Source organism: Geotrypetes seraphini, chromosome 7 (genome assembly GCF_902459505.1).
Source record: "Geotrypetes seraphini chromosome 7, aGeoSer1.1, whole genome shotgun sequence".
NCBI lineage: Eukaryota > Metazoa > Chordata > Amphibia > Gymnophiona > Dermophiidae > Geotrypetes > Geotrypetes seraphini.
Window position 1 is genome coordinate 160,627,419 of NC_047090.1, and position 15,699 is coordinate 160,643,117.

At 45.9% G+C, this 15,699-nt stretch overlaps 1 protein-coding gene across 1 annotated transcript; it reads right to left on the minus strand.

Annotated features, from left to right (window-relative positions):
- Nucleotides 1–232: 232 nt before the first annotated feature.
- ANKRD9 (ankyrin repeat domain 9) lies at nt 233–14,807 on the minus strand. Its single transcript, XM_033953327.1, has 2 exons — nt 14,180–14,807; nt 233–2,175 (listed from the first exon to the last, which is right to left on the minus strand). The coding sequence occupies exon 2, from the start codon at nt 2,096–2,098 to the stop codon at nt 1,214–1,216; it is 885 nt and encodes a 294-aa protein (XP_033809218.1). The 5' UTR covers nt 2,099–2,175; nt 14,180–14,807; the 3' UTR covers nt 233–1,213.
- Nucleotides 14,808–15,699: the final 892 nt, after the last annotated feature.

Sequence of the window (15,699 nt, forward strand, 5' to 3'; positions counted from 1 at the left end):
AATAAGGGTGCGTCTTAAGGAACGAATGTTAAAAAAAAAAAGTACTTTTTTTGCCATCCCAGTGGTCCAGCACGCTTTATGCGCTCCTGCCTCGGTTCCCCTGTTCTCTTCCGCCAGCACCACAGCGGTGCATGAGGCATGCGTGCGCTTCTTGCGTGCCTGCTTGGTCCTACACCGCACTTTGAATGGCTACCTGTCAGTTCTCATCCCGCAAGAACTGACAGGCAGCCATTTGGAGTGCAGTATGGAACCAAGCAGGCACACAAAAAGCATGCGCCTGCCTTGTGTGCCGCTGCTGGAAGAGAGCAGGGGAACCGAGGCAGGAGTGCGGAAAGCACATTGGACCACCGAGATGGCAAAAAAGGTACCGGGAAGGGGGGGGGGGCAATCTGCCTGCCTGTCTGCGGGCTGGCTGGCTTGGGTTGGCTAGTTGGCTGGCTGGCTTGGGGTGGGTTGGCTGGTTGGCACTGGCTGGCTGGCACTATACATGCCTACCATTATACGTGCCCACCACTAGACGCGCCCTGTACCCTGTCCCAGCCTACTACTAGACTACCAGAGGGGGTGAGGGACAGGGTATAGGGTACACCATTTGGTTCAGAATTCTTTTTCTTGGTTTTTCCTCCTCTACAGGTGAGTACGTCTTATGCTCAGATGCGTCTTATGGAGCGGAAAAATACGGTATTCCTTTGATGTGAAACAGATTATTGTAATGGTTGTTGATTAAACTTTGGTTTCTTCTTTTGCATTTGTCTTGTAATGATAAAAATGTCAATTAAAAAAAATTAAAAGCAAAGCTAAATATACTGTATTTTAAATGTTAACCTTTCTACTTCCCAAATGATTCTTTAAAATTGAGCAGGTTCAGAAAGGGTACAGGCATGAGGTCCACTAGCTTACATAAACTGCTGGGGATGGAGCACATTGATAAACTGTGCCATATGAGTTCTGTACATTCAGGCAATACTAAATTTGCTATAACAGGCAAAATATTTGTGACCTTAGATCCACCATGAAATAATATTTTAAATTCCAAAATAGTGTTTCTGCATATAAATGTTATACTTTTAAAACAGAGTCTGATAAAATATGTTTTCTAGCATCTAGAGAACTACCAGCTTACAAAGACAGGCTTTAAACAATGGCCCTGGTGCATTTCTCCACAATACAGGAGCAGCTGGGAAACGAGAACAGGAATTACATCTCCACTCCTCTAGCTTTTCCATTTCAAATTCAATGGTTTTAGGAATGATGGCAAAGGCAACTCATCCAGAGCTTCAGGAAAACGTGCTGGTGAAAGAGTCTGAATACATACCTGCATTGAAAGAATAAAGAGGGATGGTGGACTTGAACCTGACAGCCACAAAAATCGAGGCTCACCTAATAGGTTCTGCCAGAATGCCTGTTCCTCCAGGAGCCACCGGCGGCTCTGAAAGCACAGCTTCACAGGCAAGAAAAGTGAAAAAGAATCCAAGCATAGTAGTGCAGTGTGCATGTCCTTTTGGCTTTCGCTTATCCGCTGTAACAAAGTGTCCAAGGGAGTGTTTCCACTGTTGTCCACTAACAAGGGTGATGCACCATGCCCTAGTAACAAAACCAAACACTCAGGCCGGAGTAGCTCACATGCTAAGTGCAGTGGAGTCTTGCCACGCTCCACACCAACACAGCCCTGTCTATTCACATAGCTGGCTCGTTGGTCAGCCGGAAAGTTCTGAATGGTCTTCAGAATCCTAAGCAGAATACTTGTACGGTTGTAACGAACTGCCATGGCCAGATGAGGTGCAGAAGCTTGGCAGCATCCAAAGCTCTTGCTTGGTCTAGCCAACGCATCCTCAGGGAAGTGGCTTAATAGATATTGGGCATAGGACTGGTGGTTATGTACCAGAGCATAGAGCAAAGCTTCAGACGGAGAATAGGTACTCACTCTTCTACCCTCCTCCCAATGCAGCACCTCCATGAGCCGCATGTCCTCCAAAATCCATACTGGCAACAGGTCCCTCACTGCCTGGTAAAAGGCAAAAGAGGATTTTCGGCATTGTTTTTGCGACTGGTAACTATTGTTGTTGCAACTGTTCAGCCATTTCACATTACCAGGCATGCTGGGGGGTTCAGATTTTAAGGTGGATTTGCTTTTCTGTTACAGTGTATTCAGTCAGTTGATCTAGGCCTTATATGCTGAGAAAAGAAGAAAAAAAAAGAAAAGAAAATTAGTATAACTGAAGATATATCCCATTGCCAATGTCTATAGTGTATTTTTCACCTATATAGAAAGATTTCCTACAATTAAGAAACTCAGTTTAAGGAGGTGTTATGCTACTGTTGCAAATTTGTTTTCATCCTAAGGGATTCATAAGCCCACCTAAAAATTAGCAGGAAAATAGGGGTGTAGCTACAGGTGGGCCTCAGTCTGATCACCAATCAGATGCTTATATTATTAGGTACCTGCACAGCTACAGTAGCTCACATTAACTCAATCAATAGAATCACTCCTTGCAAGCACATTGCAATTTTTTTTTTTTAATCTTGTGCTCTAGCAAGCAAGAAGCAGCCCTCTTGCCTGGCTTGTTTATTGCCACTGAAGAGTTGAGTTTAAAAAGGGCCTCTGCTACACACTGTTATATCTGGGGGAATGTGAAGGGCAGGAGATATAGCAGACTACAGGGGCCATGACTGGGCTGATGCTATGGGAGTAGGGGTAGGGAGGGGCAGGGCTGATGCCATGCTACAGGGAGGAGGTTAGAGAAAGGCAGGACCTCATCCTTCAATGAATTTAGGAACATAGTAAATTATGGCAGCTTGTCCATGCCGTCAGATACTACAACCATGGGTCAGGTTTCCACTATCACACCATACATCAGTGAGCCCCCAGAACAAAGGATAATCACAGAAGGAAAAAATTTTGAAAGAGGTCATATGTTCTTATGACTATTTCTAAGATTTTTCCTTCTATGATTATCCTTTGTTTGTCTGCTCTACTGTAAGCAGAAAGAGGTGGAAGGAACGGTAGGGACTGCAATTGGTAAATGTCAGTATCAGAAGAGAGAAAATATAGAGCTAGAGAAAGAGAAAAGACAGTAAAGGTTTTTAGGAATAGCTTAATTAGGCACTTAGGTGTTTTGTAAAGCAAAGTATGAAGGATGAGTGTCAACTGGGGGAACCAGGTTTGATTTCCACTACAGCTCCTTGTGATTCTGGGCAAGTCACTTAACCCTCCATTGCTCCAGGTACAAAATAAGTACCTCTATATAATAACATAACGTAACATAACATGAATTCTTACATACCGCAGCTACAGTTCTGTGCGTTTCACAAGCCAGGGAATACTAATTAATCATAGTATGAACACAGCAAATTAATCAGAATATTTGCCAAATATGTTTTTAACATTTTTCTAAAGGTCAAATAAGAAGTAGAAAATGATATACAAGTACTAACTTCTTTTTCCCATATAGCTGCCTGATATGCTAAAATTTTATCAAAAAATCATCTATAGACACATTCCTTTACTGATGGAAAGTCAAAGACCGTACTTTGCGTAAATGTTTTCTATTTACAAATTTAATGTGGTCAAGAAGATAGATAGGTTCATTCAAAGCTTTAAAGCATATACAGGACAACCAAGCTTGAAAATTACTCTAGCTTCCACTGTCAGCCAGTGCAATCTGTGATAATACTGCAATATGTGATCGGTTCTTTTCAATTCGAAAATCAACCATACCACAGTATTTTGATTGTAACTACAGAAAGGTGGTATATCAAAAACCATTTCCCTTCCCTTTCTTATTTTATTGCCAGAATTATTTTGCAAGATAATATAGTGTGTGTTGAAATGTTTGCTGTTATAGTAGCTTTGGCCTCTTCTATCAACTGCACTAGCAGTTTTTAGCACAGAGAGCTGCACTGAATGGCCCACACTGCTCCTGATGCTCATAGGAACTCTATGAGCGTCAGGAACAACACGGCCATTCAGCGCGGCTCACCATGCTACAAACTGCTAGCGCATTTTGATAGAAGAGGCCCTTAGGGCTCCTTTTACCAAGGTGCGTTAGCGTTTTTAGCGCGCGCAAACCCCATGCTAAACATAAAATACTAACACAAGCTCTATGGAGATGTTAGTGTCTAGCATGCGCGGCATTGTAGCGCACGTGCTTAGCGCACCTTAGTAAAAGGAGCCCTTAGTCTTTTCAAGTTAGAATAGTGTCTCAAATCTTTTTAGTTCCGGCACACTAAACGGAACTAATGTTTTTTGTGGCACAATTGAAATTGTAAAATTAAATAAATAACTCAAATTTAATTTTTTGTTTAAGTTCTTTAAGCTACGTAAGGGTAATTGTAACAATAATGAAACTAAAGTAGATAGTAGTGCTGCCCGATTCAGGAAAAAAAATTTTGATTCAATTCAGCCCATTGAATCGATTTTTTGATTCGATTTTCCTGCCCAATTGGGTGTTTTTTTCAAACATCCTGGTGGGTTTATTTTACAGCCTCTTCACCCCCTTTGCCTTCTCCTAACCACACTGGCGCTGTGGTGTAAACAAAATAAACAAACAAAAAAGACTTTTCCTCTCTCTATTAAATCCTAGCTCATGTTTGCGGTCAAACACCACCTCTGACAAGATACACATTTCAAATCTGACATATTGTAATCACAAAACAGAAAATAAAATTAGTTTTTCTACCTTTTGCTGTCTGGTCATTATTCAAATCTTGTTGGTAACTTGCTTGCCAGGGTCTCCTTCTTTCTTCGTGCTAACCATCTATCTTCTATCTCTGTCCTCCCTTTCCGTTTCTCTTCCCTCTCCCAGAGGTCTGGCATCTTTCCTTTTTTTTCCGACTCCATCCCCAGATCCACCTTTTCTCAACTACCCTTTCATCCAGCATCTCACCCTCCTTCCCCACCACCCCAGGGTCCACCATCTCTCCCTTTCTCTTTCCAATTACCCTCCTATCCAGTATCTCTATCCCCCCTTCCACACCATTCCTTGTGTCCAACTTCTCTCCCTTTCTGTTCCTTCCCTCCCTAAATCCCGTTGTCCACCATCTCTCTCCCTCTCCTCTGGTTTTAGACCCATTATTTCTTCCCCCCAGTCCGGCATATGCATGTCTCTTTGAATCCCCCCTTCTCTCCCTCCCTCCCTGTACTTCTACACCAGCCCCCCACCCCCACCCCCCGCTCTTCCATTTACCTAATTCCAGCAGCGGAGCAGCCTCCAGAGAGGATCGCCGGTGCTAGCAATCTTTGCAGGCTGCCATCGGCCTCCAGAGCTGTCTTCCCTCTGCTGTAGTCCCGCCCCTCCTCTGACATCAGAGGCAGGATCGTGGCAGAGGAAACAGTTCCGAAGGCTCAGGGCAGCCTGCAAAGATCGCTAGCACTGGCAATCCTCTCTGCAGGCTGCTTGAATTAGGTAAATGGATGCGCAGGAGGCCGGGGGGAAGCCAGACACCGCAGCACTTCCCGACTGACCCTCCCCCTCTAACACGGGAGCGGCAGGCCATCATGAGGTAGTGCTGCCGCTCCTTCTTTAGGGGGGCGAGGGGGGGGAGTGTCAGTCACCGAATCAGGAGGCCGATTAGTTTGTTTTTAAATCGATTCGAATTGATTCTTCCAAAGTGAATCGGGCAGCACTAGAATTGCTAGTCAAAGTGATGGATATGCTTGTTTTTGAGTACAAATGAACTCAATGTGGTTTGATAGTTGACAAGCAAACATGCATTTCGGCATCCATAATCCACAGTCATTTTCATTTTTTTTTAATTTAATTTTTCAGAGCTGAAAATCCAAGTTCGCAAAGATAAGAAGATCCAAATGGTAACAAAGCTTTGATTGCTTTGTTGCTCAAATTAGGATAACTACTGCATACAAAATAAAAGTAAAATTACTTGCCGTTAGTTTTCAAGAACCAATCACATCCATGAATGGATGTTTATCTGTGCAGTTGAATCCTTATGCACAAAGATGCTCATAACATTGACAGACTGTTGCATACACAATACACCTGTCATCTATTCTTGTGCATATTTTATTAAAAAAATTTCTATACTGTTTAAAACTAAATGGTTTATAGAATTACATACTTATGAAGGGAATTTTTTAAAATAAACATAAGAACATAAGCAATGCCTCCACTGGGTCAGACTAAAACTTCTATGGCTAGGCCCAAAATTAGATTCCCTTCCCTCTACTGTGACCTTAGATTCAGGAGAATCTCTGAAAATTGAGTTCTCCTCGTTAATATCGGGTATCATCATCAATTCCTCACTTACATTTAAGGATCAATTAAATTCTCTTGTAAAAAAAAAATGCTTTTTCAGCCTCCGCATTTTGAGATGAGTGAGAGCGCTTTTTCATCAGCAACACTTTTCTGTCTTGGTTCAATCAATCATTCTGTCAAGGTTGGACTATTGCAATTCAACGTACTTGGGTCTTTCAAAAGACAGCTTGCAGAGACTCCAGCTGATACAGAATATTGCTGCTAAGATTATTTTCGGCAAGAGTAAACTTGACCATGTAACTCCATTGCTCAAAGAATTACATTGGCTTCCAGTGCATCTCAGAATTCATGTTAAATGCTTTGTATTGCATTTTAAGATCCTATTTGGCATTTTCATTACTCTGGTTCCTTTAGACTGGAATGTGCATAGATCTCATCTTCACAGAAGTTCTCAAAAATTAAAACTTTTATTTCCTTCTCTTAATGGTAAAAATAGATCTATCAGGAGATTCAGTTACTCTTTCGCTATCAAACTGACAAAGCTTTGAAATAATTTACCACTTGCATTAAGAAGTTTAGGACCCTTCTTCCTATTCTGGAAAGCTCTAAAGACTTTCTTGTTTGCTAAACATTTTGAAAATTAACCATTTCTTTTAATTTAGATTTCCTGCTTTCTGTTCTTCTGTATTATGTTACCATTTACTGTTATTAACTGAGTTGAGCTCCATTTGGTTGATGACCCGGCCTATAAAACTAAATTTTAGTTTTGTTTCATTTGTTGACTTGCACCACCAGCGAATCTACCTTTGACTGAACAAACAGCTGCTAGAAATCCGGAGCCATCAGCCAAAGCTTGGCCATAGTCTCATCCACTTGTAAGGACCCTTCTGGTGACTCCCAGTGGTCCGTAACTAGCTTTGTGATGTCCAAATGTGACAGAAAGAACACAGTTGGAACAACTGAGCCGCTCATAATTGAGCACTGTGACGAGGGGGCTGGAAGAACTTCCAGCTTCAATTCTTGCAGCAAGGTAGATACAATACCCGAGAGCGCAGAGGCTTTGAATAGCAAGAATTTGTGGGAGCCATTCAGGAATCTGCTCAGCATTGAGCAGGAGCACCAAAGCGCGCTCCTGCTCGGTATCGCTCAGCAGCTGAAGCTGGAACTCGTGGGTTTGTAGCAGGGCAGGAGCGTGGAAAGCTCACTCCTGCCCGTTATACCTCTGGACCACCAGGGATTCCAGCCGTAGATGAGTACGATGGATAGGGCAGGGAGGGGGGACAGGGTGCAGAGCCTGGTGGCCCGGCAGAGGCTTGCAATAAGTCTGGGAGGAGGCAGGTGGGCAATGGCCCAAATATAAACTGGAACCCCCCTTTTTTGGGCCAACCTTTTGGCCCCAAAATCCCGGTTTATATTTGAGCATATACAGTATTTACTGTGCCATGTTCCTATCTGCTTCAGCTCCAGAATGCAGCTAACATAAATGGAGAACTCTGCCTCACAGGTTCGCTAACTGAATTTGGTCTTCCAGACTGAGCCTCAACCCCCAGAAAACCTTGCACCACAAAGGGAGAGAGGACCACACAGCCGGCCCACTATTAATTCCAGCCAAGCCACGAAGGAGCCAAACAGCCTGTGCTCAAGCTCCTAATAATCGGGGATGTGAGCAATTATTTAGGGACGGGCCCCTGCTGATCATGCTAGCAGTAGACTTCTGCAAAGCGAGTCTGTGTCTTCTCTCAGACCGAAGTCCCAACAAGGGGGAACCTCTGGGCACCAAGCCTCCGACTAAACATTTAGAAAAAATACCTGAAAATAATAAAACTGCACAGCAGAGCAGAAACACTTCTAAGCAATTTGCTTGCAAGAAAAAAACTGCCCGAGCAGCAGCTCCTGGGAGGTAGGCGAGTTCAAAGTATGACTGACAGCATTTGGCAAGCAACTTGTGGGTTCAAATGCAAAATCCTAGTGTTCAGGACCACTGGATAAACTGCACTAGAATAAGTGATGGGATAATGTAATTTTATTTTTAAAAGTCAGGGTTTCCATTAAGTGTATATGTGGTATATGTTGATGCAGGACAGCTGTTGGGCAGATTATTTACTTAGAAATGCATCATCTGATCACGGAGGCGGAGCTTGACAAGCTTGTTCTGTAAATGTCTGAGGTCTTCGGAGAGACACCGTCACGGTTGATCTCAAAATTTTTCATCATTTACCTGATGGTAAAGAGGAAATTGAAGGTCCGGGTGCTCCCGGACGAAACTGTGCCGGAATCGGCCCGATGGACATCTTCGTTGAGTGCAGCTCGCGAACACCACAACCGGGAACTTCCTCGGCTGGAGAACGAGCGCAGGCTGAGGCACAAGAGTTTTCCTTCGAGGGTGCTACTCTGTCTCCAGATGAGCACAGTCCATTGACCCGCCCCGAGGCAGTGGGAGAGGCGTCAGCCCGGGACGTGCTCCTGCTGGTTATGCAGAGCGGGGGATCCGGCTACGATTTGAGGCAGGAGGAGCTGTTTGATTTGTCATTACAGCGATCGGTGGGGTAGTACAGCCGGCTCATTAAATTTCTATGGCAGCTACTATGGATACAGGTACTTTATTTGCAACAGGGCCTCCTAGAACTGAGTTTTTTTCCCCTACAGAGACCTGAGATAATCAATTTGGAATCAATATGGAATGCTATTGCTAACTTGCAAGTCTCACTGGGGAACCAAATACAGCAACTTTCTACTCAGTGTACTAAGGTACTTTCAGAAAATCTGGAACTTGAAAATAAATCTGATGATTTGGAAATTCGGATGAAAACTTTGGAAGCGCATGCTTTAACTTGGTTAAAGACAGTGCAAGTTACATTTCAAACAAGAAATGTTGGAAAATTCCATAAGGAGATGTAATCTGCAGATCATTAATTTCCCAAAAGTTTTCCCAATAACTACCTTAGTTATGTTTAAAAGATATGAATGAGATTCTGAAGGTGCCAGAAACCTCTTATCCACCTCTCTCTAAGATATATTATCTTCCAAAGAGAGTTAAGCGTCAAAATCCAAACCAGCAGAATTTATCTGCTGATAGTTTGGATTTAACTAATTTCCTTGAGAAGTCAGAAACTGAGGTTCAGGCTTCCGCTACATTGATGGTATAGTTTGCTATTGATTCTGATAGAGAATGGATGTTAAAGCTGTTTTTTAAATATAAAAATATTCCATTTTTGACTAATATTATCAAGATTGTTTCCTGATGTATCTCGCTTTACCCAGAAAAGACGAAAACAGTTTCTTATTTTGAGACCACAGGTTACTTAGCTGAGGGCAATTTTTGTTCTGCAAATGTGTATTGGTTTATAAGGAGGACAGGTACGTCTTCTATGAGCCACAGCAGTTATCTAAATTTATTGCCACTAAGAGTACCGTATTTTCACTCATATACCACACACCCGTGTAAAACGCACACACGGGTATAGCGCACGGGAAACTGTAATTTATGTAAATAAATTTTTATATACCGCGCACACTGCCCCGACTCTCCTTTCGCCCGCCCCGACTCTCCTCTGGCCACTCCGACTCTCCTTTCGCCTGCCCCGACTCTCCTCTCCCCCTTGAAGTCCTGTCCCCACCCTGAAAGCCTGATGCCCCCCCCCCCCCGACGTCCGATTCACCCCCCCGCAGGACCGCTCGCACGCACTCCCACCTGCACCCCGAAGGACCGCTCGCACGCACTCCCACCCGCTCCACCACCCTGAAGGACCGCTCGCACCCCCACAGCCTCCCGCCCCCCCCCCCCCATCATATAGAAGCTCCTACCGGTGTCCTGCTGCTTCCTCTTGGTGGTCCCGGCCCTTCTGTGAGCCCTGCGTCTGCGCTGCTTCCTCTTCCAGCGGTCCCGCCCTTTCTCTGATGTCAGAGAAAGAGCGGGACCTCCGAAAGAGGAAGCAGCGCAGACGCAGGGCTCACAGAAGGGCCGGGACCACCAAGAGGAAGCAGCAGGACACCGGTAGGAGCTTCTATATGATGGGGGGGGGGGGTCGGGAGGCTGTGGGGGTGCGAGCGGTCCTTCAGGGTGGTGGAGCGGGTGGGAGTGCGTGCGAACGGTCCTTCGGGGTGGGGGTGCGAGCGGTCCTGCGGGGGGTGAATCGGACGTCGGGGGGTGGGGAACTATGTAAAAAAAAAGTTGTAAAACGCGCTCACGCGTATAACGCACACGTTATATGCGTGAAAATAGTAATTCTTGATCAATTATGGGCATGGCTGGCTCTCAGAGCTCAGAAAGAATAGTTTAAGAGCAATTAGACCACATCTTGATTTTCCTTTCTTTGCTTATTTATTTCAGCCTATCATCAGCTCCGCTTACATTTAAATGGTATACTTTTGTAATATTTTGTTTAAATTCCTAAATCTTGATTCTATGTTTGAATGTGGTTACATTAAATTTTTTCTTTTAACAAAAATTTTAAAAAAAGAAATGCATCATCTAGTACACTCTAAGGCATTATTTAGCAGTATCCCAAGAAACTCTACTCATACATACATAGTGCCCATCTAAAATGCCTAGTCTGACTATGCCACTTAAAATTTCAGAGATCCTGAACATCCCTTTCCAATTTTTAGGAAACTCCCTCTTATTACTAACTACTGAACGTTTAAGATTGTAGTTCTGATAGTTTACAAGTCATGGTTCCCCAGGCAACACAAACAGGGCGACTCTTACATCAACCTACATTCCTCGATAAACTTCTTATACCTCAAAGTGCCACTCGCACATTAAGATCATCTGACCAAAAACTTCTCTATATTCCATCCCTTAAAGATTTCTATTATATTCGCAAAACAAACTTCGCTATAACAGCCCCTACCTTATGGAACTCACTGCCACAACATCTTCATGACGAACAACAACTAGTCAAATTCAAGATCAATCTAAAAACTTTCTTATTTCGAGATGCTTTTAATCAAACCTAAAAGCATCTTTTCTCTCTTCTTTCGACCAGCAAGCTTCCATTATTTTAATGTTCCCCTCCCTTTTGTTCAATCCTCCCCCCCACTCTCTCCTTCTCACCTATACAATGTAACTTTTTTCTCTTTCCACACTTACTGCCCCCACATTCCAGTACGTCAAGTCTTTGTCATTTATGTTTAACTTTAGACATCTTTTTGCACATACTATTACACTCAATTCTTTTTTTAAATTTTATTGTTAACCGGCCAGACAATTGCTTGATGGTCGGGATATTAAAAATCAATAAACTTGGAAACTTGGAAACTTAAGCTAAGCTTTGTTTCAGTGGCCTGGCAACCAGGGCAGTTACTCTTCTTGCCACCCTCCCCCTTTTCCTTTTAGCAATGCTCACTAGTGCTGCCCAATTCAGGAAAAAAAAATTTGAATGAATTCGATTCAGCCTATTGAATTGGTTTTTTCGACTCGATTTTCCTGCCCAATTGGGTGGTTTTTTGTTTTTTTTTTTCAAAAATCCTGGTGGGTTTATTTTATAGCCTCTTCACCCCCTTTGCCTTCTCCTAACCACACTGGCGCTGTGGTGTAAACAAAATAAACAAACAAAAAAGACTTTTCCTCTCTTAAATCCTAGCTCATGTTTGTGTCTAACACCAGCTCTGGCAGGATACACGTTTCAAATCTGACATATTGTAATCACAAAACAGAAAATAAAATTAGTTTTTTTACCTTTTGCTGTCTGGTCATTATTCAAATCTTGTTGGTCCCAGGCTCTGGTTGTCTTCTAATAACTTGCTTGCCAGGGTCTCCTTCTTTCTCCATGCTAACCATCCATCTGCCATCTCTATCCTCCCCTTCCGTTTCCCTTCCCTCCCCCGGAGGTCTGGCATCTTTCTTTTATTTTCATCTCCATCCACAGATCCACCTTTTCTTAACTACCCTTTCATCCAGCATCTCTCCCTCCTTCCCTACCACCCCAGGGTCCACCATCTCTCCCTTTCTTTTCCCAACTACCCTTCTATCCAGTATCTCTATCCCCCCTCCACACCATCCCTTGTGTCCAACTTCTCTCCCTTTCTGTTCCTTTCCTCCCTAAATCCCATTGTCCATCATCTCTCTCCTTCTCCTCTATTTTTAGACCAATTATTTCTTCCCCCCCAAAGTCCGGCATATGCATGTCTCTTTGAAACCCCCCTTCCCTCCCTCCCTCCATGTACTTCTACAACAGGGGAGGCCCACCCTCCCCTGAAGGTCTGTCCCCCCTGAAGGCTTGTCCCCCCCTTAAAGGCCTATGCCACCATCCCTGGCCTGTCCCCGCTTTGAAGGCCTGTCCCCACCTTGAAGGCTTGACCCCCCTCCCCCTTGAAGGCCTATGCCACCATCCCTGGCCTATGCCACCATCCCTGGCCTGTCCCTGCTTTGAAGGCCTGTCTCCCCCCTTAAAGGCCTATGCCACCATCCCTGGCCTGTCCCCGCTTTGAAGGCCTGTCTCCCCCCTTAAAGGCCTATGCCACCATCCCTGGCCTGTCCCCGCTTTGAAGGCCTGTCCCTCCCTTGAAGGCCTATGCCACCATCCCTGGCCTGTTCCCCCTCTTAAAGGCCTGTCCCTCCCCCTTAAAGGCCTATGCCACCATCCCTGTCCTGTCCCCCCCTTAAAGGCCTGCGCCACCATCCCTGGCCTGTCCCCGCTTTGAAGGCCTGTCTCCCCCTTGAAGGCCTATGCCACCAACCCTGGCCTGTCGTCCCCCTTGAAGGCCTGCCCCCCCTTAAAGGCCTGTCCTCCCCCCCTTGAAGTTCTGTTCTCCCCCATACTCCAAAGGACTGCGTAACCACCCCCCCCCCCGGGAAGGCTTCCGTGTTCCCCCTGGCCTCCCCACACCGTTTACCTTCTAGTTGTAGCCTGCACAGAAGATCGCGGTTATAGCGTCTTTGCAAACTGCTTTTAGCTGTTTCCTCTGCTGCAGTCCCGCCCCTCCTTTGACATCAGAGGCAGGATCGCGGCAGAGGAAACAGCTAAAAGCAGTTTGCAAAGACCGCAATCTTCTGTGCAGGCTGCAACTAGAAGGTAAACGGTGTGGGGAGGCCAGGGGGAAGCCGGACAGCTGCACAGCAGAACTTCCCAACTGACTCTCCCTGCTCACGCTCTAAAGCGGGTGCGGCAGCGGCCGGCCAGCAAGAGCAGTGCTGCCGCTCCTGCTTTAGGGGGCGAGGGTCCGAATTGGGAAGCCGATTTTTTTAAATCGATTCGAATCGATTCACCCGAAAATCGTGAATCGGGCAGCTCTACTGCTCACTTCTCATCAGCATCTGACAGCTTCCATCAAGCCCAGTAGCCCGTTCTCACGATGGCCAATCCAGGTCACTAGTACCTGGCCAAAACCCAAGGAGTAACAATATTCCATGCTACCGATCCAGGGCAAGCAGTGGCTTCCCCCGAGTCTTTCTCAATAAGAGACTATGGACTTTTACTCCAGGAAATTGTCCAACCCTTTCTTAAAACCAGCTACTTTAACTGCTCTTACCACAATGCATTCCAGGGCTTAACTGTTCTCTGAGTGAAAAAATATTTCCTCCTATTGGTTTTAAAAGTATTTCCCTGTAATTTCATGGAGTGTCCCCTAGTCTTCAAGGAGGCAACCTGGGGGCCAGGCAAGGAGGGAGCTCTTTCCTACTTGGGATCTAACTAGGTACTTGGGACCTGGTTTGGCCATTGCAAGAAACAGGATACTAGGGTTGATGGACCTTCAGTCTGTCCCAGAATGACAATTATTCGTATGTACTGTATGTTCTCCTTCCTTCATGGAGCCAAACCGCATGATCGTCGGTGGGTGGGGGGTCGGGGGAGAGCGCATGGAAAGGGATGTCAATCCGATCTAGTAAAAAGGAAGTCGGAAAGCAGACAAAAAAACAGGCTCCAAATAGGCTGTAACAGGAGCGCGCCGGTACTAGCTAAACCTGTTCAGAGCAGCAACGCCAGCTGCCATTCCTCCCTGCGCCGGAGCTTTGCTTCTCTCACCTAGCCCTCTGGGTCTCCGCCGGCTTTTCTCGGTCTTTCCCCCCACAGCAGCTTTCCGCACGGTTAGGGACATGGCGGAGGAACACAGCGCCCCAGCCTCCGATGGTTTCTCCCGCTAACGAATGGGTCGCCTTCCGTGAAAAAGCGTTCTCGCCGCCTGCTCACGGCGCCAGTGGCTCTCGCGGAAGTGTCTCCTCCTTCTCACGTGGGCCCCAGGGAACTCTCATTGCGGTGCCCGGGGCTCAGACGGCGATAATAGGTAACCGTTAAGGCGCGTCCCGCTGGTCTCTCCCGCCTGCCCCAGGACGCCGGTAATAGCAACAGCAAACAGGGCATGACCCATCCGAGACTTCTTATTGCCCACAGCCGTCAGGACCGCGGAACTGTCCGCCCCGCTCCCATTGGTCGGACGAGGAATTCCTCCACAGACCATTGGCCGCGAGCAGTGGAGCCGAGCTCGGCTATTATTGCGTCACCAAGGGAGACGGGGCCAGGAAAGTTGTGTTGGGTTTGAGCCGTTGCTCCGAAGCGCGTGAGGGTAACTGGGCGTCTGCTCGCGCCCCTCCCGATTCCTCTCCGTCACACACCGGCCGTTGTTCCTTCGCTCCCCTACTCTTATGCGGTCTCTCCTCACGCGTCACTGGCATGCTTGCTTGTCCGCCCTTTTACCCCCCTCAACTCGTAAACACCCGTGCTCTCCCACCCTTGACCTCTAGTGGGAGAGGATCCCGCGGATCTAAAAGCACACGGCCTTGAGAAGAAAGCGGTCGTTTTAACTCCCGCGGACCTCACGGATCCCGCTCACTCTACCGATCTTCGTTTTAACTCCCGCAGATTTCGCGGATCCTGCTCACTCCAAGATCGATCCTCTTTAATTCCTGCGACCTCTCGGACCCCACAGATCCCACTTCCCCCCATGGATCCTCGTCTAACCCCACCTCCTATGGATCCAGCAGATTGATAACTGATAAGGTGATGATCCATGGGGGTGAACAGGATCCATGAGGTCTATGGGGGTTAAAACCAGAAAGGTCCAGAGGAGCTAAAATGAGGATCACTGTGGACCCAGGCCACGGTTATTTTATTTCTAAGGCTGTGCACTAAAAAGTGACACTGGGACAAATTTGGCCTCTTCCCTATGGGATTTATCTCAATCCCTGTCCTGTCCCTGCCCCAGCCACACAAGCTGTGTCTGCACAAACCTCGAAAACTTATGATTTTAGTGTTTGAGGCTTGCGCAGATGAGGATAGAGTTTGCAGAGATGGGGCAGGAACAGAGAACTCGTTTTACCCTCTTGCACTTCTAGTTTCTCATGTTGGGAGGATGTCCCTAAGGGACCCAACAACCTCAAATCTCTCTGTTGCCTATGGGCACCCATAATTTAAATCTAGCTCTGCATGCAAAAATTATATATATGTATTATATATATGTATATATATTATATATCAGTAACCGTAACACAAACTTTCCACAACTTTTGAAAATTATTGGAAGTGCTTCAACAAAAAAAGAAAAGAAA

Bases quoted from the DNA above. Each gene is read 5' to 3' on its own strand.
- ANKRD9 (XM_033953327.1), bottom strand. From the start codon at position 2,098: ATGCCTGGTAATGTGAAATGGCTGAACAGTTGCAACAACAATAGTTAC.